At 43.2% G+C, this 22779-nt stretch overlaps 1 protein-coding gene across 1 annotated transcript; it reads left to right on the forward strand.

Annotated features, from left to right (window-relative positions):
- The first annotated feature begins 12654 nt into the window (after positions 1-12654).
- Positions 12655-21303, forward strand: LOC103281662 (uncharacterized). Its single transcript, XM_008123692.3, has 4 exons — positions 12655-12903; positions 15933-16082; positions 18179-18345; positions 19577-21303. Exons 2-4 carry the CDS (start codon positions 15977-15979, stop codon positions 20873-20875), a joined length of 1572 nt encoding a protein of 523 aa, XP_008121899.2. The 5' UTR covers positions 12655-12903; positions 15933-15976; the 3' UTR covers positions 20876-21303.
- Positions 21304-22779: the final 1476 nt, after the last annotated feature.

Here is a 22779-nt window from a genome sequence, read left to right on the forward strand (position 1 = left end):
ACCTTCGATGCCAGCTTGATCAGGGCGGGTCGGTGTTGCTCGTGTTATTAGACCTCACTGCAGCATTTGACACAGTCGATCATAATCTTTTGACCCACCACCTTGCCGTTGTTGGAGTCAGGGGGACAGCTTTAAATTGGCTGGCCTCCTTTCTTCACAACCGTGGACAGCGAGTGGAGAGGGGAGGCCTGGTCTCTGAGAGGTCCCCTCTACTTTGTGGGGTGCCTCAAGGGGCCATTCTCTCCCCTCTGTTGTTTAACATCTATATGCGACCACTTGCTCAGTTGGTCCGAGATTTCGGGCTCGAGTGTTATCAATATGCTGACGACACTCAGCTTGTGTTAAAGATGGAAGGCCGACCGGATTCTGTACCCGACAATTTTCATCAGTGCCTTAAGGCCATTATTGGATGGTTACGTTCCAGTAGGTTAAGGGTGAATCCAGCAAAGACGGAGATCCTATGGCTGGGCCGACCGGGCAGTGGGGATATCCAGTTGCCAATCCTGGATGGTGAAGCGCTACGCCCGTCTTCACTAGTAAAGAGTCTGGGAGTCCTCTTGGACCCTTCAGTGACGATGGAGGCCCAGGTCTCTGCCGTTAGCAAAACCGCCTTTTTTCATCTTCGGCAGGCTAGACGGCTAGCCCCCTATCTGTCTAGGGACAACCTGGCTACGGTGATCCAGGCTACGGTCATCTCGAGACTGGACTACTGTAATGCCCTTTACATCGGCCTTCCTGTGTCGGTGATCCGGAAGCTCAAATTGGTGCAAAATGCAGCTGCCCGGCTTCTTGCGGGAGTCCCAATGAGATGCCACATAACACCAATCTTACGGCAGCTGCACTGGTTACCAATTGAGCACCGGATCACTTTCAAAGTGATGGTACTTACCTTTAAGGCCTTACATGGTCTAGGGCCGATGTACCTGAGGGACCGCCTCACTCCCTACAAACCCCAGAGATCCCTCCGTTCTGAGGACCAAGACCTGTTGGAAGTCCCCAGTTTTAAGGCCTTGCGTCTAACAGCAACTAGACGCAGAGCCTTTTCAGCAGTGGCACCATCTCTCTGGAACACCTTGCCACCTGAAGTCCGTGCCTTGCGGGACTTGTCGGCTTTCCGCAGGGCATGTAAGGCACACCTGTTTCGGCAGGCCTTTGAGTTCTGTTAGATGTTTTAAAAGGTGCTTTTAGGATGTTTTAAAGATATTTTTAAAGATGTTTTAAAGATGTTTTAAGATGTTTTTAAATTGTTGATTTTAGCCGGTTCTTGTAAGCCGCCTTGAGCCCTAGGGGAGTGGTGGCATATAAGTTTGATAAATAAATAAATAAATAAATAATACAGTTCCTCATGTTGTGGTGACCCCCAACCATAAAATTATTTTCATTGCTACTTCATAAATGTAATTTTGCTACTGTTATGAATTGTAATGTAAATATCTGATATGTAGGATGTATTTTCATTAACGGGACCAAATTTGGCACAAATACCTGATACACCCAAATTTGAATACTGATGGGATAGGGGGATTGATTTTGTCATTTGGGAGTTGTAGTTCCAGGGATTTATAGTAAACCTGCAATCAAAGAGCATTCTGAACCCCACCAATGATGGAATTGTACCAAACTTGGCATACAAAACTCTCATGACCAACAGAAAATACTTGGAAGGGTTTGGTGGGCCTTGGTCTTGAGCTTTGGAGTTGTAGTTCACCTACATCCAGAGAGCACTGTGGACTCAAACAATGATGGATCCGGACCAAACTCAATATGCCCAAATGTGAACATTGGTGGAGTTTGGGAAAAATATACTTTAACATTTGGGAGTTGTAGTTGCTTGGATTTATAGTTCACCTACAATCAAAGAGCCCTTTGAACCCCACCAAAATAGAATGGGCTAAACTTCCCACACAGAACCTCCATGACCAACAGAAAATACTGGAGGGATTTAAGAGGAACTGACAGCGATTTAGGGTAGATGTAGTTCACCTACCTCCAGAAAGCACCAACATTCCTAACAGTTGGTAAGCCGGCTGGGATTTATGGGAGTTGATGTCCAAAACACCCGGAGGATTAAAGTTTGCCCATGCCTGCTATACCGTGAACCAAACTCCAGTACCATACTTAAAGAATGGGGTTTCATCATTCATAATAAAAGACTGGTATGAATTTTGTTTCGTTGCTTTTGGAGTTACCAAAACTTGAAGATTTCTTCAAAAAGTGGATGGAAAGAACATGACACAAAATGAAAATACAGAAGAAAAGAAAGGCAACGTATTGTCTCACTTCATTTTCGTATGTAGGGCTTTTATGGAAAAGGTTGACTGTCAAAAGATAAACCAAGCCTGAATTTTCCCTAGAAGCCAATGCTATTGCATTTGGACAAACCATGAAATGACATGGCTCACTGGGCAAAGAGTGCAAAGAATGAGGAAAAGAGGAAGATAGGCTACACCCTGAGCTTGAAAGACAAGGTAGGATTTTTGATGACTAAAGCTCTTGGAAGTATCTCTTGCGTAGCCAACATAAGACAAAGGCTGACTTTTAAAAAAACTAATCTCCCATTACTGCCAATGACGATTGTGGCCGCTAATAATAGAAAGGAAACCAAAACCTTATGTACACATTATTACTTTATTTTCAATCCTAAATAAGTTTCGTACAGTTGACCATTTACATTTGTTGGTTTGATTTTTCGGATTTGATTTTTCATGGATTTTCTTAATATGTTTTCTCTAGAAATTTCTAGGTGGTCAACACCCGGCAGATGTTGGCCATACAGTTGCACGGAAAACCTAGGTTGTATCTGCAGTACAGAATTATGAGTGTGACATCAAAACCACTGCCATGGTTCAATATTCTGGTATCCTCAGATTTGTCCTTTTGTGAGATATTTGGCAAAGAAGGCTAAATACCTTGTAAAACTACAACTCCATAATATTAAGGTATGGTGTCAAACTGCAGTCCTTCTACAGTGCAGATGTGCCCTTAGTCACTCAGTGGGTTTCTATGGCTGAATGGGCATTTGAACCCTAGTTTCCAGATTTCTAACGATCAAACCACCATGCTGGTTCACAAAACTGGTGTTGTGTGTCTTTAAGCCATTTCGGAATTATGAGAGGTATGCTGGAAACTAGGCAAGTGGTGTTTATGTATCTGTAGAATGTCCAGGGTGGGAGAAAGAACTCTTGCCTGTTTAAGGAAAGTGTGAATGTTGCAGTTGGCCACCTTGATTAACATTGAATAGCCTTGCAGCTTCAAAGCTTGGCTGCTTCCTGCCTGGGGGAATCCTTTGTTGCTGATTAGGTCATAGAATCATAGAATCATAGAATAGTAGAGTTGGAAGAGACCACATGGGCCATCCAGTCCAACCCCCTGCTAAGAAGCAGGAAATCGCATTCAAAGCACCCCCGACAGATGGCCATCCAGCCTCTGCTTAAAAGCCTCCAAAGAAGGAGCCTCCACCACGGCCCCGGGGAGAGAGTTCCACTGTCGAACAGCTCTCACAGTGAGGAAGTTCTTCCTGATGTTCAGATGGAATCTCCTTTCCTGTAATTTGAAGCCATTGTTCCGTGTCCTAGTCTGCAGGGCAGCAGAAAACAAGCTTGCTCCCTCCTCCCTATGACTTCCCTTCACGTATTTGTACATGGCTATCATGTCTCCTCTCAGCCTTCTCTTCTGCAGGCTAAACATGCCTAGTTCTTTAAGCCGCTCCTCATAGGGCTTGTTCTCCAGACCCTTAATCATTTTAGTCGCCCTCCTCTGGATGCATTCCAGCTTGTCAACGTCTCCCTTCAACTGTGGTGCCCAAAATTGGACACAGTATTCCAGGTGTGGTCTGACCAAGGCAGAATAGAGGGGGAGCATAACTTCCCTGGATCTAGACGCTATTCCCCTATTGATGCAGGCCAGAATCCCGTTGGCTTTTTTAGCAGCCGCATCACATTGTTGGCTCATGTTTAACTTGTTGTCCACAAGGACTCCAAGGTCTTTTTCGCACACACTGCTGTCAAGCCAGGCGTCCCCCATTCTGTATCTTTGATTTCCATTTTTTTCTGCCGAAGTGAAGTATCTTGCATTTGTCCCTGTTGAACTTCATTTTGTTAGTTTTGGCCCATCTCTCTAGTCTGTCAAGATCGTTTTGAATTCTGCTCCTGTCTTCTGGAGTGTTAGCTATCCCTCCCAGTTTTGTGTCATCTGCAAACTTGATGATCGTGCCTTCTAACCCTTCGTCTGAGTCGTTAATAAAGATGTTGAACAGAACCGGGCCCAGGACGGAGCCCTGCGGCACTCCACTTGTCACTTCTTTCCATGATGAAGACGACGCATTGGTGAGCACCCTTTGGGTTCGTTCGCTTAGCCAATTACAGATCCACCTAACTGTAGTTTTGTCTAGCCCACATTTTACTAGTTTGTTTGCCAGAAGGTCGTGGGGGACTTTGTCGAAGGCCTTACTGAAATCCAGGTACGCTACATCCACAGCATTCCCTGTATCGACCCAACTTGTAACTCTATCGAAAAAAGAGATCAGATTAGTCTGGCATGACTTGTTTTTGGTAAATCCGTGTTGACTATTAGCAATGACCGCATTTGTTTCTAAGTGTTCGCAGACCACTTCCTTAATGATCTTTTCCAGAATTTTGCCTGGTATTGATGTGAGGCTGACCGGACGGTAATTGTTTGGGTCGTTCTTTTTTCCCTTCTTGAAGATAGGGACCACATTCGCCCTCCTCCAATCTGCTGGGACTTCTCCCGTTCTCCAAGAACTCTCAAAGATAATTGCCAGTGGTTCTGAAATAACTTCCGCTAGTTCCTTCAGTACTCTTGGATGTAGCTGATCTGGCCCTGGGGACTTGAATTCGTTTAGAGTGGCCAGGTGTTCCTGGACAACTTGTTTCCCTATTTGGGGTTGGATTTCCCCCAATCCTTCGTCCATTCCATGTTGCTGAGGTTGAAGATGGCTTTCTTTTTGTGAGAAGACCGAGGCAAAGAAGGCATTAAGTAGTTCTGCCTTTTCCCTGTCCCCTGTCGTCATCACCCCATCTTCTCCTTGCAATGGCCCTATCGCCTCCTTTTTCTTCCTTTTTCTACCAACGTAAGCAAAAAAAGCCTTTTTTGTTGTTTTTTATGTCCCTGGCAAGCCTGAGCTCATTTTGCGCTTTAGCCTTGCGAACCTTTTCCCTACAGGTGTTGGCTATACGTTTGAATTCTTCTTTCGTGATTTCTCCCCTTTTCCACTTCTTGTGCATGTCACTTTTGAGCTTTAGCTCAGTTAGAAGTTCTTTGGACATCCATTCTGGCTTCTTTGCACTTGTCTTATTTTTCTTCTTTGTTGGCACTGTTTGCATTTGCGCCTTGAGTATTTCACTTTTGAAAAACTCCCATCCATCCTTAACTCCCTTGTTTTTTAATATCGGCGTCCATGGAATGCCGCTCAGTAATTCCTTCATTTTTTGGAAGTCAGCTCTCTTAAAGTCCAGAATGCGTGTTTGACTTGTCTTAGTTTCAGCATTCCTTTGTATTGCAAACTGCAGGAGCACATGGTCACTTGCCCCTAAGGATCCAACCACTTCAACTGTATTGATCAGGTCTTCCACATTTGTTAAGATTAGATCAAGAGTTGCTGATCCCCTTGTTGCCTCTTCTACCTTCTGGACCATAAAATTATCTGCAAGGCAAGTGAGGAATTTGTTGGACTTTGTACTCTTGGCTGAGTTTGTTTTCCAGCAGATATCGGGATAATTGAAATCGCCCATGACTACTATATCTCTTCTTTGTGCCTGTTTGGTCAGCTGTTGACAGAAGGCTTCATCAAGTCCTTCATCCTGACTCAGAGGTCTGTAGTAGACACCCACGACAAGATCTTTTTGAGTCCCGGTTCCCTTGATTCTTATCCAGATGCTTTCAAGCTGGTTTCCCGGATTACAGTCTTGCATTTCTTCTGCAACGTAACTGTTTTTGACATATAAAGCTACTCCCCCTCCTCTCCCCTTTGTTCTATTTCTGTGAAAGAGGTTATAGTCAATGGTTAAATTCCAGTGATGGGAGTCATCCCACCAGGTTTCAGTGATGCCTATGACATCGTATGTGTGGTGCTGTGCTAGGAGTTGGAGTTCGTCTTGCTTATTTCCCATGCTCTGAGCATTAGTGTAAAGACATGTAAGCCCCTGTGACCTCCCCTCGAACTGTTTATTTGGGATTATTGTGCTCTCTGTACTTGGTCCTTGCTGTGTTTGTGCAGCCCTCCGTTTAGCCTTTTGGCGGTTCCCTGTGGTTGTGGGTAATATAGTGTTCGCCAGGCTGTTGTTCCCCTCCCCCAGTGGATCTAGTTTAAAGTGCGCCTGATGAGGTTTGTGAGTCTGTGTGCAAAAAGATGTTTTCCTACTTGTGTGAGATGCACCCCATCGCTTGCCAGTAGTCCATCCTCTTGGAAGAGTAGACCATGGTCAAGGAAGCCAAAATGCTCCTCTTGACACCATTTTCTGAGCCAGTTATTGACCTGTACTATTTTTCCGGCCCTTGTAGAGCCGTGTCCTACAACGGGGAGGAGGGATGAAAAGATCACATGTACATTATACAGTTTTAGCTTTGTTCCCAAAGCTTGAAAATCATTTGTGATCTTTTGAAAAGTATGCCTAGCGGTGTCATTGGTACCTACATGAATCAACATAAGGTGGGGAGGGTGATGGGGCTTTAGGAGCCTGCTGAGCCTCTGAGTGATATGGTGTATTTTTGCCCCCGGGAGGCAGCATGTTTCTCGAGCCATCCCATCCGGTCTGGAAATGATGGCTTCCATTCCTCTAAGGAGGGAGTCACCTACTACCAAGACCTGTTTCCTTTGAGGATTGACAGGGTCCCTTTTGTGCAAGACAGTGTGTATGTCCCCTGAAGAGTGTTCCTGTTGAAGTGAATCATGTAGGTGTAAAGTGTTGTCCTCCTCCTCAACATCCCCAGTGCATTCATCAATGACAATCCATTGAGATACATCCGAGAGCCCATTACTCTCCCAAGGATGTTCCTGTTGCTCCTGGTCTATGATTGGGGATGGAGCATTTGCATGATTACATAAGTGTGACTGTGGTGATGCACTGTCCCCGTCAGGGCTATCCCCTGCGCATTGATCCAGGGTGGTCCACTGAGTGGTATCTAAGAAACTGTGGTCCTCCACAAGATGTGTTTCCTGATTGTATGTTAATGATGTAAGAATTTCAAATCTGTTGTGTAAATGCAGCTGAGCAGAGGAGTTCTGCGGAGGCTGCCTGGTCCTGCGTCTCCTTCTATGGGTGACCTCCTTCCAAGCCTGAGGGTTGTCTACCTTTGAGTTGATCTCCCCATAAGGTTCCTGATCATGGTCTTGGTGGTGTTGGTGTGATGCAGGCTGCAGATCTACAGCAGCGTGTTGTGCAGTGTCCAAGAAGAGCTCGAGTGCCTGAATGTCCTTAAGGGTCTTAATACGGTGCTCGAGCTGTTGGATCCTCTGCTCCATCAGAGTCATCTGTTTGCATTTGGAGCAGATGTAGTTGTCTAGTTTTTGTGTGAAAAAGCGGAACATGCCACAGCTGGTGCATGTGATGGGAATGTTTTGCTTTTGTTGCATCTCTTGGTGAGCGTGGTGGCCAAGTGGGATCTTTGTACAGTTAAGTAATATGCACGCACTTTATGTGCAGACTGCAACAAACCACCTCTTTGTGTATTTGTTTATGTTGCTTTGTTTCCTGTATGTACTGCAAAGGATAGTTAGTAAAGGTGCCCTTCTGGGATCAGGCTCTGGCAGAAACTCACACTGGCAAATAAAGCTTTCCCAGAAACTCAATTAACAGGGGACAATGCCTGCTGTCAATCAACTTAAGTACCTGGCTCTCTTTCAACACAACAGTCACACAACAGTTAGACTTTGACCACAGGAGCCAAGCCCACACTCAGTTTAGAATCTTAGCCAAATCTTAGCCAAATCCTACCTGAAGCCAGGGAGCAAAAATGTCCTCCTGCTGCCTCTGCTTCTGCTAGAAGGTGGCCCTGATTGTTTTCTTTCTAGAATTCCCATTTTTGAGTGTTGTTCTTTATTTACTATCCTGAATTGAGAGTTTTTAAAGTACTGTTAGCCAGATTTTGTTCATTTTCATGGTTTCCTCCTTTCTGTTGAAGTTATCTACATGCTTGTGGATTTCACTGGCTTCTCTGTGTAGTTTGACATGGTGGTTGTTAAAATGGTCCAGCATTTCTGTGTTCTCCAATAATATGCTGTGTCCAGGTTGGTTCATTAAGTGCTCTGCTTATGGCTGACTTCTCTGGTTGAGTTAGTCTGCAGTGCCTTTCATGTCCCTTGATTCATGTTTTGGGTGCTGCATTTGATGGTCCCTATGTAGACTTGTTCACAGCTGCATGGTATAAAGTAGGCTCCTGCAAATACAATTTATTAAAGGGTTAAAAATGATAAAGTCTTTGGGGGGGGGGAGATGAAGCTGCCCTCAGTCCTCTCTTGATGTCCGATAATTCAAACTTGTGAAACTTTGAAAAGAGATTTTAATCATAATTAAAAATAGTATATTTACTAGCTGTGCCCGGCCACGCGTTGCTGTGGCGAAGTATGGTGGTATGGGAAATAAAGTATTGAGGAATTGGTGGTAGTTAAGGTCAAGGGTAAAGGTTTTCCCCAGACATTAAGTCCAGTCGTGTCTTACTCTGGAGGTTGGTGCTCATCTCCATTTCTAAGCCGAAGAGCCGGCGTTGTCCGTAGACTCCTCCAAGGTCATGTGGGATGACTACATGGAGCGGCGTTACCTTCCCGCCGGAGCAGTACCTATTGATGCACTCACATTTGCATGTTTTCGAACATCTGGGTTGGCAGAAGCTGGAGCTAACAGTGGGGGCTCTCTCCGCTCCCCCAATTCAAACCTGTGGCCTTTCAGTCCAGAAGTTCAGCAGCTCAGCGCTTTAACATGCTGCGCCATCAGGGGATATTATTTCCTAAAGGTTGTGAATATACAATATTTCTGATTGGTTTTTTTTGTTTGTTGGAGGCAAGTATGAATGCTGCAATTAGGAAAAATGATTAGGATGTAATGGCCTTGCAGCTTTAAAGCCTGGCTGTTTCCTCCCTGAGTGAATTTTTTGTTGGGAGGTGTTAGCTGGCCCTGATTGTTTCCTGTCTGGAATTCCCTTGTTTTCAGAGTGGTGTTGTTTGCGATATTTTATGTGCTTCTACTGTCTGTGGCCCTGAGAAAACAGAGGTTTTTCCAGACTTTGATGATGGGAATACTTTGTTGGGAGGTGTTAGCTGGCCCTGATTGTTTCCTGTGTGGAATTCCCCTATTTATTTACTGTCCTGGTTTTAGAGATTATATTGTTCTGCATTATTCTATCCCAGTAATTATTTCATATTAAAGAAGAATCTCACTTATCCAACATTCGCTTATACAATGTTCTGGATTATCCAACGCAGTCTGCCTTTTCATAATCAATGTTTTTGTAGTCAGTGTTTTAAATTCATTGTGATATTTTAGTGGTAAATTTGTAAATACAGTACAGTAGAGTCTCACTTATCCAACATAAACGGGCCGGCAGAACGTTGGATAAGCGAATATGTTGGATAATGAGGAATTAAGGATAACCCTATTAAACATCAAATTAAGTTATGATTTTACAAATTAAGCACCAAAACATCATGTTAGACAACAAATTTGTCAGAAAAAGTAGTTCAGTACACAGTAATGCTATATAGTAATTACTGTATTTATGAATTTAGCACCAAAATATCACGATATATTGAAAGCATTGACTACAAAAATGCATTGGATAATCCAGAACGTTGGATAAGCGAGTGTTGGATAAGTGAGACTCTACTGTAAATACTACATAGCATTACTGCGCATGGAACTACTTTTTCTGTCAAATTTGTTGTATAATATGATGTTTTGGTGCTTAATTTGTATAACGATTACCTAATTTGATGTTTAATTGGCTTTTCCTTAATCCCTTCTTATTATCCAACATATTCACTTATCCTGCCGGCCTGTTTACGTTGGATAAGTGAGACTCTACTGTATATTTCTAATCTTATATTATCTGCTCAGAACTGGATTATCTGAGGCCCCTTCTTCACAGCTGTATAAAATGCACACTGAAGTGGATTATATGGCAGTGTGGAGTCAAGATAATTCAGTGCAAAGCAGATAATATAAGATCATAAATGGGTTATATAGCTGTGTTGAAGGGCCTTGAGTCTACACTGCCATATAATCCAGTGCAAATTAGATAATCTGTGGAAGAAGTCTAAGTGAGGCCTATATCTGCCTGTCCCCTAACTGAACCCTGGCTGTCCCTTGGTTGCTAGGCAACCAAGTGGGCAGAGATTAGCCCTCTAAACTGGCAGCAATTGTATAAAAAAAATTATTGCTCTCCCTCTAATTAGGACTTTATTTTTCTTTTCTTTTTGTTGTATCAACCTTGAGGCGTGGATGATGGGTTGTGTTGTCAAATTTTGAGGTTGGGGGGCCTGTACTTTTGTTGTTTTGTGAATTGCTGTGATGCCATCACTCTTTTATATATATAGATTATGGAACACTTGACGAACCATAGATCTTTGAGCGGGGTGCCATTGTGGTGCCATAGGGCTTTGCATTTATCCCAGTAAGACTCGAATCTGAGGTTGCATCTCCTTCTAGAATTAACAGTTACAATTTTAACTGCCATAGCACAATGCTGTGAAATCCTGGGAGTTGTAGTTTGGGAAGGCACCAACACTCTGGCAGAGAAGTCTGAAAACTTTCATGAATTCCATAGCATTGAGCCATTACAATTAAAGCGGTGTCAAACTGTGCTAAGTGTATCATACAAATGCACCCTGAAATAAATTAACTGCCCAAGAGCCTTTCAGAGGCAGAAACAATGGCTGTCAATCACCCCCTAAGTCAACAGTAATGGGACATTGCCTCCTCTTTTTTGATGGAAATACTTAAACAGCTGGTAAACCTCTAAGCTATGACAATACAGAGATTGTTTCAGGATTATCTCTTCCTCAGGAAGGGAGTGGTAAGTATCCCATCAGGAACTGATAGTGGGTTGCCATCCAAGAACATTAATACCATTATAAACCCATTAGCCTCCGAAGTGGCATGGCATTCCTTTGATGTTTAGTAGCAAAAAATAGCAAAATCACATTTTTATTCTAGTGTTATACAATAGCATCTGCATACAATGGTTTTTGCATAAAAACAGTTCTCCTCTTGCAAATGTTTGACCACTGAAATAATGGGGAAAATTCCATGGCTTAATGCTATGGAATTCTAAAAGTGGAAGTTTAATGGGAAACCAGCACTCTGGCAAAGAAAGCTAAAGACCTTCTAAAAGGGGCCGGGCTGTGGCACAGGCTGGTTAGCAACCAGCTGCAATAAATCACTCTGACCAAGAGGTCATGAGTTCGAGGCCAGCCCTGTCGAGGTGAGCACTCGACAATTAAAAATAAAATATAGCCCCTGCTCGTTGCTGACCTATGCAACCCGAAAGATAGTTGCATCTATCAAGTAGGAAATTTAGGTACCACTTATATGTGGGGAGGGTAATTTATGACACCATAAAAATCATCCAGCCGCCGTTGGAATGAGGAAGTGCCATCACAGTGGATGATGAAGCAGCTGCTCCCCCTGTGGCCGGAATCAAGCATACCCTCAGGAAGCTGGAAGCTGGAGAAGGTTTAAATTGCCTCTGCGTCTGTCTCTGTCTCATGTTATATGGCATTGAATGTTTGCCTTATATGTGTACAATGTGATCCGCCCTGAGTCCCCTTCGGGGTGAGAAGGGCAGAATATAAATACTGTAAATAAATAAATAAAACTACAACTCCCAGAATTCCATAGCATTAAGCCATGGCAGTTAAAGTGGTGTCAAGCTGCATTCCCTCTACGGTACAGCTGCACTTTAAAATGTATTTCAAACTTTTCCCAACCTCAGAGCCACAAAGGCTGTTGGATTGCAATTCCCATTATCCTTAGCCTGCATGGCGGATAATCAAAAGTGAAAGGAGTTCTCATTCAAGAACACCTGGGGACCCAACATGAGCAAAAGCTAAAGAGTACCAATCACTATTTAAAACAATATTATATTTGTCCCTCTCTGTCCCCAGATTATCCATCCATGGAGCAATTAGAAGAGGAAGAAGAAACAACAACTTGAAGGCACATGACAATAACGGCAAAGTTCAAATCCAAGGATTCTACAAAACGCCAGTTCACATCTGAGACAAAGGTGTTACTTCTCAAAATTTATTTGTATCTGCAAATAAAGTAGCATGAATTGCATCCTCTTTGTCAAGAGCAAGAGTGCATCTACATTGTAATACTTGTTTTACAAAGTCTTTTGCCTTTGCCCAAAGAGTACTGGTACCCCATGAAACTGCAAATCCTAGGATTCTATAACAGATAAAATGGTGTCAAACTGCATGTAGATGTACCCTAGATAACCCAGCCCCAAATACAAGACACCTGAATGAGGTTTGCTGTAGCTCCCCCTCACCTGGTTCCTTTCCAAATGTTAACCCTACACCTGGAGTAAATCCCCTTTGCCCATTGAGTTACTCTACCTCCCACCTGTCCTGAGCCAGGGCATTGGGCTACTGCACCTGCAAAGGTAGGCAGGTCTTTAAAGTCAACCTCTGCCCTTCCTCTGGGAAGGTAAGTTTTGAAAGGGCTTCATTGGGTGTGGGTTGGTTGGAGGGAGGGGGGCTCCAACCGAAAGAAGAGGAAGGGGTACCATTGGTTTTGACAGAGCTTAACTTCTTTGCTACCTAAGTTTGGTACTTCTGGGGTGAAGTGGCACCCAAAGGAGCCCAGGAGTGTGACAAAAAGTACCATCGTTGGGGATATTTTGCAATTTCTTCTGCCCTTCTGTCAGAAGAAGACAGAAGTTCAGCAGGTAGGTACAAATGATACCTCCTGCTATTTTATTAGGGGCGAATTATTGTTGTTCTTTGAATTCTCCATCTCTGGAGGTTTTCTAACAGTGCTTGGATGGCCATCTGTTTGGAGTGCTTTGATGGTGTCTTCCTCCTGACAGAATGGGGTTGGACTGGATGGCTTCTTGGGATCTCTTCCAGCTCTAGTATTTTACAATTCTATTTTACTCTTAAATGCTTTGGTTCCGCTTTTTAGAATCTTGGGATTTGTAGTTTGCTGGGGTACATGGTGAAAGTTCTAGATGTCCTGCAATTCTAACACATTTTGGTGCTTTCTGCATTTGTTTGGTTTTTGCCTGTGCACTCATTCCTGGGGTGCATCTACACTGTAGAATAAATGCAGTTTGAAACCCCTTTAACTGCCATGGCTCAGTGTTATTCATCTTGGAAGCTGTGGTTTTCAAAGAGCTTTTTCTGCCAAAGAGTGTTGGTGGCCCCCAAGACTACAACTCTCAAGATTGCATTAGCATTATGCCATGGCAGTTAAAGCGGTGTCAAACTGCATTCATTCTACAGTGTAGATGCATCCCAAATGAGAGATAAACTATTGCTCTCTATAACTGCCAAGGCTCAGTGCTATGGAATTATATGATTTGGTGAGGCACCAGCATCCCTTTGGGAAAGAAGGTTCTGGACCTTGCAAAAGTATTACAACTCCCATATTTTGATAGCATGGAGCCTTATCAGTTAAAGTGGTGTCAAACTGCATTAATTCAAAGGCAAGCCCATTATGAATTACTTATGTCCCACCTTTTTTCCCCCAGGACTGGGACCCAGAACTGGCTCCCAATCAAAAAACTATACAGTTTTAAAAACCTGCACAATATAAATGTTAAAATAGAATTAAATTTTAAGTATTACACTTACTAAAACAAGTAAAAAGCTGTTAAAAACAATCTCTAAAACTACACTGCATTACCTGGCCCATTCTTAAAAGCTTGCTTGAATGAAAAGGGTGCAAGAGCCACTTTGAGTTTCCTTGTGGAGAGAAGAAGTGGGGTATAAATAACAACAACAACAACAATAGATGAGAAGCAACGGGAAAAGCTTACACAATATGAGGATTTAAAGATCGAGCAGCAAAGATTCTGGCACAAGACAGTCAAGGTGGTCCCAGTGGTGATCGGCACACTGGGGTGCAGTGCCTAAAGACCTTGGCCTGCACTTGAAAATGATTGGCGCTGACAAAATTACAATCTGTCAGCTGCAAAAGGCTACCCTATTTGGATCTGAATGCATTATTTGCCGATACATCACATAGTCCTAGACCAGGGGTCCCCAAACTTTTAAAACAGGGGGCCAGTTCATGATCCTTCGGACCATTGGAGGGCCGGACTATAGTGGGCCGAGCAATAATAATAATAATGAATAATAACAACAATAATAACAACAACAATAAAAGGAGGGTTGGAAGAGACCCTTTGGGCCATTGAGTCCAATCCCCTTCTGCCTTTGTGCACCGAAAGCACAAGCAAAGCACCCCTGACAGATGGTCACCCAGCCTCAATGTTAATAATAATGGTAATAATAATAATAATAATAATAATAATAAAAAAGAGGGTTGGAAGAGACCTCTTGGGCCATTTAGTCCAACCCCCTTCAGCCTCGTGCATCAAAAGCACAAGCAAAGCATCCCTGACAGATGGCCACCCAGCCTCAATGGTAATAATAATAATAATAATAATAATAATAATAATAATAATAATAATAATAATAATAATAATTCTCAATTAAAAGACAAAGTATGGATGGTTGATATTGCAATCCCAGGGTACAGCAAGATTGAGGAGAAACAATTGGAAAAGCTGACACAGTATGAGGATTTAAAGATCGAACTGCAAAGACTCTGGCACAAGCCAGTCAAGGTGGTCCCAGTGGTGATCGGCACACCGGCTGCAGTGCCTAAAGACCTTGGCCTGCACTTAAACACAATCGGCACTGATAATAATAATAATAATAATAATAATAATAATAATAATAATAATAATGGTTGTAAGAGAAGAAGAGACCCCTTAGGTCATTTAGCCCAACCCCCTTCTGCCCTTGTGCCATGGGGGGCCGGATAAATGGCTTTGATGGGCCGCATCCGGCCCCCGGGCCTTAGTTTGGGGACCCCTGTCCTAGACACTTGAGAAATGTCTAAAATGTGATCCAATACAAAAGCCAGCATAGTGATCTTGTTAGCTGTGCATTAATCCTGTTGTGCATATAATAATAATAATAATAATGTGGTTGATTTTGGGCTGAGCTAGAAAACATTGAATTAAATGAAGTTAAGTAGAAGATGAAAAGGGTCAACTTAATGTTAAAATAGGAAAGGATTGAGTTAAGCCTTTTTTTAACAATTAAATTTTTTTAGCAGCTACCTGATTCTGGAATTGCTATTTAGCTATTCATTCAATTTAGGACCATGAAAAATAATTGAATTTTACAGTCCCAAGCTAGTTGTGTGTCTAAAATCAGTTATCTTGAGAGTCAGTTAGATGTTGTTTGAGACTAGGGTGCATCTCAACTGCAGAATGAATGCAGCTTGATACCTCTTGAACTGCCATGGCTCAATGCTAAGAATTGCAAGAGTTGTAGTTTTACAAGGTCTCAGAACCCCCAAACTACAACTGCCAGGATTCCACAGCATTGGGCCAGGGGTGCATCTACTGAAGAATAGAGTTTGACATCACCTTCACTGTCATGCCTCAGTGCATGAATCCTGGGACTTATAATTGATGAGGCACCAGTTCTCTTTGGCAGAGAAGGCTGAAGGCCTTTAAAACAACAATGCTTAGGATTCCCAAATATTGAACTGTGGTAGTGAAAGTGATGTCAAACTGCATTCATTCTACAATGAAGATGCATCCTAGAGCTCTTTGGCAGCTGTAGTTCAACTGTACCTGGTGAGTTGCACCATGCTTCTGGGGAGAATGTCAATTCTTGTGTTGCAGAGACAAGACCCAAGTAGCTTTGTTAAGTATTCAAAATCTTATCCTTTCAGGACTTGCCTTGGATTTTTCTTTTGCTTGTGACTTTGGGAGCTCAATGCCCAAGAAAAGGAGTGCCCCCTTGCTGAGGAGGATGTGCTTGGAGAAAGTGGCTCTAAACATGAGGTACATCTGGGCTGGAGATTACATTATCAACCGCTTGGGTAAGTACCACTGTTGTTGCTGGACTTTGGTCTTCAGCACAGAAGCCAACAGCTGCAGAATGAACAACTTCCTCTCTTATCTGTCTCCTTGAGCATTTTGTCACTGTAAAATTAATGCAGTTTGATAACATTTTAACTGCTTTGGCTCAATGCTATGAGTGCTGGTACCTTACCTAACTGCAACTCCCATGATTCCATAGCATGGAGCCATGGCAGTTACAGTGTCAAACTGCATTCATTCTGCAGTAGAGGTACCTCTTGATAGGTGGATAGTTGTTTGCTTTCAGCTTGTTCCCAATATATAGGACACCAAGAAGAACCTATCATATATTGACTTGTCTAAAGTCACCCAGTGTGTTTCCATGGCCAAGAGGGAATTTGAATCCTGGTGTCCAAAGTTATAGTTTAATGCTCAAATTAGTACATCAGAGTGACTTTCTGGACAGTTTGCTACAAACCATGAATTTTCAGCCTTCACATCTGGTGAACACGAGCAGGAACTGTTCTTTTCTATTCAAGTAGATCTATTAACTGCTCAATTTCTATATCGAGGTATTTCAGGTATTTTAAATGCTTTTACTATGATATTTAAAACTCTAAATTAGAGCTGCTGGTGGCGCAGTGGATTAAACCACTGAGCTGCTGAACTTGCTGACCAAAAGGTCCGCAGTTCTAATCCAGGGAGCGGGGTGAGCTACTGCTGTTAGCCCCAGCTTCTGCCAACCTAGCAGTTCGAAAACATGCAAATGTGAGTAGATCAATAGATACCGCTCCAGTGGGAAGGTAATGGCGCCCCCAGCAGTCATGCTGGCCAAATGACCTTGGATGTGTCTACAGACAATGCCGGCTCTTTGTCTTAGAAATGGAGATGAGCACCAACCTCCAGAGTCGGACATGACTAGACTTAACGCCAGGGGAAAACCTTTACCTAAACTCTAAGTTTTAAAAACCTGTTAAATATGAAATGGTTATAATGTGAATTCTTTGGTTTGTGTTCAATTGTTTAATTGTCTTTGTTGCTTGTGTAAATGTAAATTGGGTTTTATCTTTTGGTTTATGTTATTTTGTATTTTATATTTTATTTATTTATGTTATTTTGTATTTTTTATATTTTGTTTATATTGTATATTGTGCTTTAGCACAGAACCAAAATAACTGGGTCCTGCCAAAGGTGTGCAATGTACAATATATGTGTATCCACATTAACACAGAGCATGAAGGAGGAATTACGACAGTCCCGGTGGCAAAGTGTGTTAAAGCACTGAGCTGCTGAACTTGCAGACCAAAAGGTCCCAGGTTCAAATCCTGGGAGGGGAGTGAACGCCCACTGTTAGCCCCGGCTCCTGCCAACCTAGCAGTTTGAAAACATGCCAATGTGAGTAGATCAATAGGTACCACTCCGGCGGGAAGGTAACGGCGCTCCATGCAGTCATGCCGGCCACATGACCTTGGAGGTGTCTACAGACAATGCCGGCTCTTTGGCTTACAAATGGAGATGAGCACCAACCCCCAGAATCAGACATATATACCTCACAACCTCTGAAGATGCCTGCCATAGATATGGGCAAAACTTCAGAGAGAATGCTTCTGGAACATGGCCTTACAGCCTGGAAAACATGCTACAGCCCCAGAACCTATATTGTTCATAACATGGGGACAGCCTGTATACAGTCAACCTTTTGCATGATCCCCCATAAAATTTAAAAATAGTTATTTTTTTAACCTGAGATAACATTTTAAGAATCTCTAGATCTGCAGACAAGACTTTCTGAACAACTTCCCCAAGGAATCTTCTAAAGCAGGTACAGGAAACTTTGGTCCTTTCGGTGTTTTGGACTTCAGCTTCCACAACTGAAGGCCAAAAAACCTGGAGTACCAAAGTTTGCCCATGCCTGCTCTAGAAGATTACTTCTAGAGTAGCACTTTCTCAGCAAAGAGAAATAAGGACTTGAAAGACAGAGGGGAGTTGGGATGTGTAGGACTTCGAAACATCTGATCCCAACATTTAGGCCATGCAGAGTGGCCAAGCTGTGTATTTTCTGTTCACCCTCAATTCTCTTGCTCAAATAAACACCTGGACATATTCTCCCCACCAGCCAGCTCCTTTGTCAAAGAACTGCTCCAGTTAATGTGTGAAGAAGATCTCCTGACCTCAAGTGTGCTGCACTCCCTCCTCTTGCCCCAGCTGTCTGAACTGGACTTGGGCATCTGCCCAGAGTTGGTCACAGAGTCCAGTATCCAAATTACCACAGTGTGTTGCAAGGTAAGTTGAGTGTGGGAGTTGCAGGGATTCCTCAAGGGTCATCACACTACAATAATCCTAACAATCCTATAACTCAGGTCATGCATGGAAGGTGGGAGATTGAGGACTGATAGAGAGAGGAACACTTGGCCCTTTGTATTTGTGGGCTTGACTTTTGCAGGTTTGATTATAATTGAATCTCTAGGTCAGGCATCCTCAAACTACAGCCCTCCAGCTGTTTGGACCTCCAACTCCCAGAAGCCCTCGCCAGCTTGTTCAGTGGTAAGGAATTCTGGGAGTTAGAGGCCCAAATATCTGGAGTTAAAGGATGTCTGCTGTAGGTTCTCCAGTGTGATTCTGTAGTCAACTTCCACCATAAGATTTCTTTCCACCTAATGAAAACACTTCTCTGTGTAAAGTGAGACTCTGCCAGAGGTTGAACACAGAAGTGTACCAGAGGACCAAGAGATTCCTAGAAAGGTGTTCTCTCAGATTTTTTTTTTAAATGCAGAGTTTTCATTTGCATTTTTTCTACTTTCTTGGGGGTCCTGCACTCCTAATCCCAGTAAATGTGGATGGATGATTGCACTTCTAGTTTAGTTTTTCATTGAGTTTTAATCCCTTTGGGAAAAGTATAGAAACTAAAATGGTTAGTAAAGTAGTAGTAGACAAAGTGTGCTGCAATCTCATTTTTGAGCTTTCCTGTGTTCCCTGTGACTCCAAAAATAAATCAGGCAGGCAGGTGTAGATTACAGACTTATGTAATGGCTTCATTACATATGCACGGAATATTATATCCTAACTAACTAACAAAAAGATTAAGGAAAGTCTTAGTTCTTGACCTGGAGGAGCAAAAACACAGCTAGGGGCAAAGTGAAGGAGCAGAAGAGCAGAGAGATTGAGAAGGGGGAGACTTTGTATAACAGAAAGTCCCCGAGGAAGTAACCACTGATCAGGGTCACATGGCCTACATAAAAAGCATTTGTGACATACATTTCAAAGGATAGGAAGAGCAAGTATGTGGGTTTATGAGAGGAACAAACAGAAGGATTTTACATGCAAAAAAATTCTGTCCTGTCTAGGACACCTGTTGTTCTAACAGCAAGAAAGAATGCTGTTTTTTTTCCAACAGAAAGTACATAGATGTTATTTCCTCAGTCTGGAGGGGAGGTGTTGGGATGTCATCAACCTATATATCCAAAGAAGGTGACATGCATTTGTTCATCAATGCTCTTTCTGTTCCTTGTCATAGAATTTGTCTTCGCTGAATCTCAGCGGCTGTATCCAGATCCCTGCAGAAGCTCTAATTGACCTGGTGAAAAGTTTGCCACATCTCACAAAACTAGACCTCTCAAAGACTCAGTGCAATACAGAAGTATTATCAGCTTTGGGCTCCTGCTGTTGTGGGCTTCGTGAGCTTGACATCTCTCTGTGTGAGGAGGTGACCCAGGAATCACTGCTTCACCTTGTCTGTGATCCTGCCACTGGTGCTCTCTGTTGCCAAGAATTGCAAACCCTTCAGCTTTGTACCCTAAAGTCCACCACTAATGAACATGAGTTGGTTTGGGTCTTGGTCTTTGTGCTGCTCGCATTGCCCAACCTGAAGTACCTGATTCACGATTCAGTGGTAGATGCTGTGTGTCTGATCTATTACCAGCACTTGAGCAGTACCCGCATATTCCCTGGGTTTCCTTCTCTGGCAGAGTTAGCAAGATTCAGGGTGCCTGACTATATGAATGAGGGTGGTTCTAGCCTCTCACTAGCTCTCAAGGAAATCTATGCAGTGGATGAGTACTCCTGGCCTATGGCCTGTGCCGTGTGCCCCCATTTGGAAGAAGTATCATTGTTCCTAAGAGACAGTCCTGATTTGGGTCAAAGTTTCACGTCATGGGGCTCTCTTGTTCATCTCACTATCAACTGCAAGGAAAGGAGGGACTTGAAGGAGCTTTGGCCTGTGACAAGAAACCTTGGGGGCCAGCTTCGTATTCTTGCCATTGAAGGATTCTCCTTGGATGATGAGTTGTCTTTTTACACCCTGCTGAACGATTGCCAGAAGCTTAAACATCTGAGAGTTACTTTTTTTCCTCCAGTGCAAAGTGGTAATATCCGAATGAAAAACATTGATGCCTTCAGCTCCAGCCTCCCTCCCCTCAAATTCCCTCGGCTTTCTAGCCTTTACCTGATGCAGGCTGACGTGGAGGACCCTTTGCCTGCAGAGCATGGCTTGATTTTGAAAACTAGCCTTACATATCTTCTTAAAAATTCCCCAAACCTGCAGAGCTTGGATCTGGTCTGCTTAACCATCTCTCTGGATGAAGTCTTTCAAATGGTATTGACAACCCCCAACAGTTCTCTCCTACAACTCCAAAAGCTTTACTTGATACAAGATGACGACATATCCATGAACACTATTGACCTTCTGCTGTCCTCCAAGAATGAGTTGAATTGCCTCAAGATAGACACCTGCTCAAAAATCTGTGAGACAGATTTGGAGAAGGTCCTTCAGAAAGTAGTCAAGGAAAACCTTGATCTGAATGTTGTGTGGGAATGAAAATCCCTCTTTCAGTTTGTGGTGGCAGGTCCACCTCTGAGAATCCCCTGCCTTCCTGGCATGTCCAGGTCTTCTCTTATATTCCTATCCCAGCATTCCCAATGCCTAGAAACCTTAAGTCTTGTTTTTAAAAATGGTCTTCCTAGATGAAGGTTTTCAGAAGGGTCTGGCATCTTCTGGAACTGCCCTACTGCACTTTTGGAACCTCTTTGAACCATTTGAAAGCGTTCAAGTTGGACATGTGCCTAGATATCAAAGAGACGGATTACATGGAGGTCCTCCAAAGAGTAAGCAAGGAAGCCTTTTGTTTTTATGTCCTCAGAACAAAAAACCCTCCCCTCCAGCCTATAGTGGCAGGTCCACTTCTGCTGTGATCAAAATAGTGTTTCTTGTTTTATATTTTAATAAAGTTGAGTTTACATAATGCATGTGTTGTCTCTGGAGTGTATTGAGATAAGACTGCAGAAAAATTGGCAGCTTAATGGGGTCCACATTAACTGCAGGTTAATATGGTTAAGACACACACTCTCAGCCTCAGAGTTTTGTCACAAGTCCAGACTCAGAAAGCTAGACCTACTGGAGCTCTTATCATTACTGTTATGGATAATATTTGTTTTGTCCTATATATGCAGCTGGTTTTACATAATCTCCATCTGTTATTCCAAGGATATCAAATGTTGCAAGATACTTTCAGGACCTCTTCAGTTTGGCATAAACCAGGCAAGTGAGACAAAGCACGTACTACCAAATGAGAAAATAGGCCACTTCTACACATCTGTATGAAATCCACATTATATGCTTTGAATTGGCTATGTAGACTTAGGATCTCTTCACATGGGGCAAAAAATGACTTCTATGCATGGTTTGGATGGGGCCTGCCATGCACCATCATGTGCTGCATGGCAGGTCCTGCTCACATTCCTCCCAAAGTGGGGTGGAAGCACCGAAAGGTATTTCCTCCACTGCTGCTGCTGCTCAGTCGTTTAGTCGTCTCCGACTCTTTGTGACCTCATGGACCAGTCCACGCCAGAGCTCCCTGTCAGCCATCACCGCCCCCAGTTCCTTCAAGGTCAAGCCAGTCACTTCAAGGATACCGTCCATCCATCTTGCCCTTGGTCGGCCTCTCTTTTTCCTTCCAATTTACCCAGCATCGTGATCTTTTCCAAGCTTTCCTGTCTCCTCATGATGTGGCCAAAATACTTCAGCTACAGGGAGGAAAATGTTTGGGTAGCTAAGACGGAGTTATCCAGTTTTCTCCCCCTTTTGCTGTTTGATGGCAGAAAGGGCGGCAGGGCAACACGTGTTGGGACCCTTTTTGCCATGTGATGGAGAGAGGGAAAGGGGGGCCAAAGCACTTTCTCTGCCCCGCCATGTGATGAGGGGAGGAGGGAGGGCACGCGGGATGCCATGAGCCGCCCGGTGCTTTTTCTCTTTCACCAGCAACTATAGGCACAACTGCATGGCACAAAAGAGACGTGTGAAAAGATCAAATCAGAGAATGTGGATTTTCTGGCTTGATAACCCAAATTATCTGGCAGTGTAGAAGGGGCCAAAGAGCACAATGCACACCTGTATGTCTCTTTCCTTCCTTTTCATTCTTTTGGCCTTCACACAAAAACTGTCCAATCAACACAACACAGAAAAAAGCAAAAGCAACCCCCCCCCCCCTTTGAACATATCTTGAGAAGAAAATCCTTTAGGGTGTTAAGGTCACCATAAGTAAGAAAGAAATCGAAAGTACAAAAGAAGGAGGTGGAGGAGATACAAATTAAAATTCTCATTAAGAAGAATTGTCCAATCAACAACACAGAACAAAGCAAAAGCAACGTATGTTAAGGTAATAATAAGAAAGAAATCGAAAGTACAGGAGGAGGAGGAGGAGGAGATATAAATTCAAATTCTCA

Source organism: Anolis carolinensis, chromosome 2 (assembly GCF_035594765.1).
Source record: "Anolis carolinensis isolate JA03-04 chromosome 2, rAnoCar3.1.pri, whole genome shotgun sequence".
Taxonomy (NCBI): Eukaryota; Metazoa; Chordata; class Lepidosauria; order Squamata; family Dactyloidae; genus Anolis; species Anolis carolinensis.

Excerpts from the sequence above, each read along its gene's own strand:
- LOC103281662 (XM_008123692.3), top strand. The coding sequence starts at position 15,977 with ATGCCCAAGAAAAGGAGTGCCCCCTTGCTGAGGAGGATGTGCTTGGAG. Across the intron at positions 16,083-18,178 it reads TTACATTATCAACCGCTTGG|CCAGCTCCTTTGTCAAAGAA; the intron begins GTAAGTACCACT and ends TCTCCCCACCAG. Across the intron at positions 18,346-19,576 it reads TTACCACAGTGTGTTGCAAG|AATTTGTCTTCGCTGAATCT; the intron begins GTAAGTTGAGTG and ends TCCTTGTCATAG.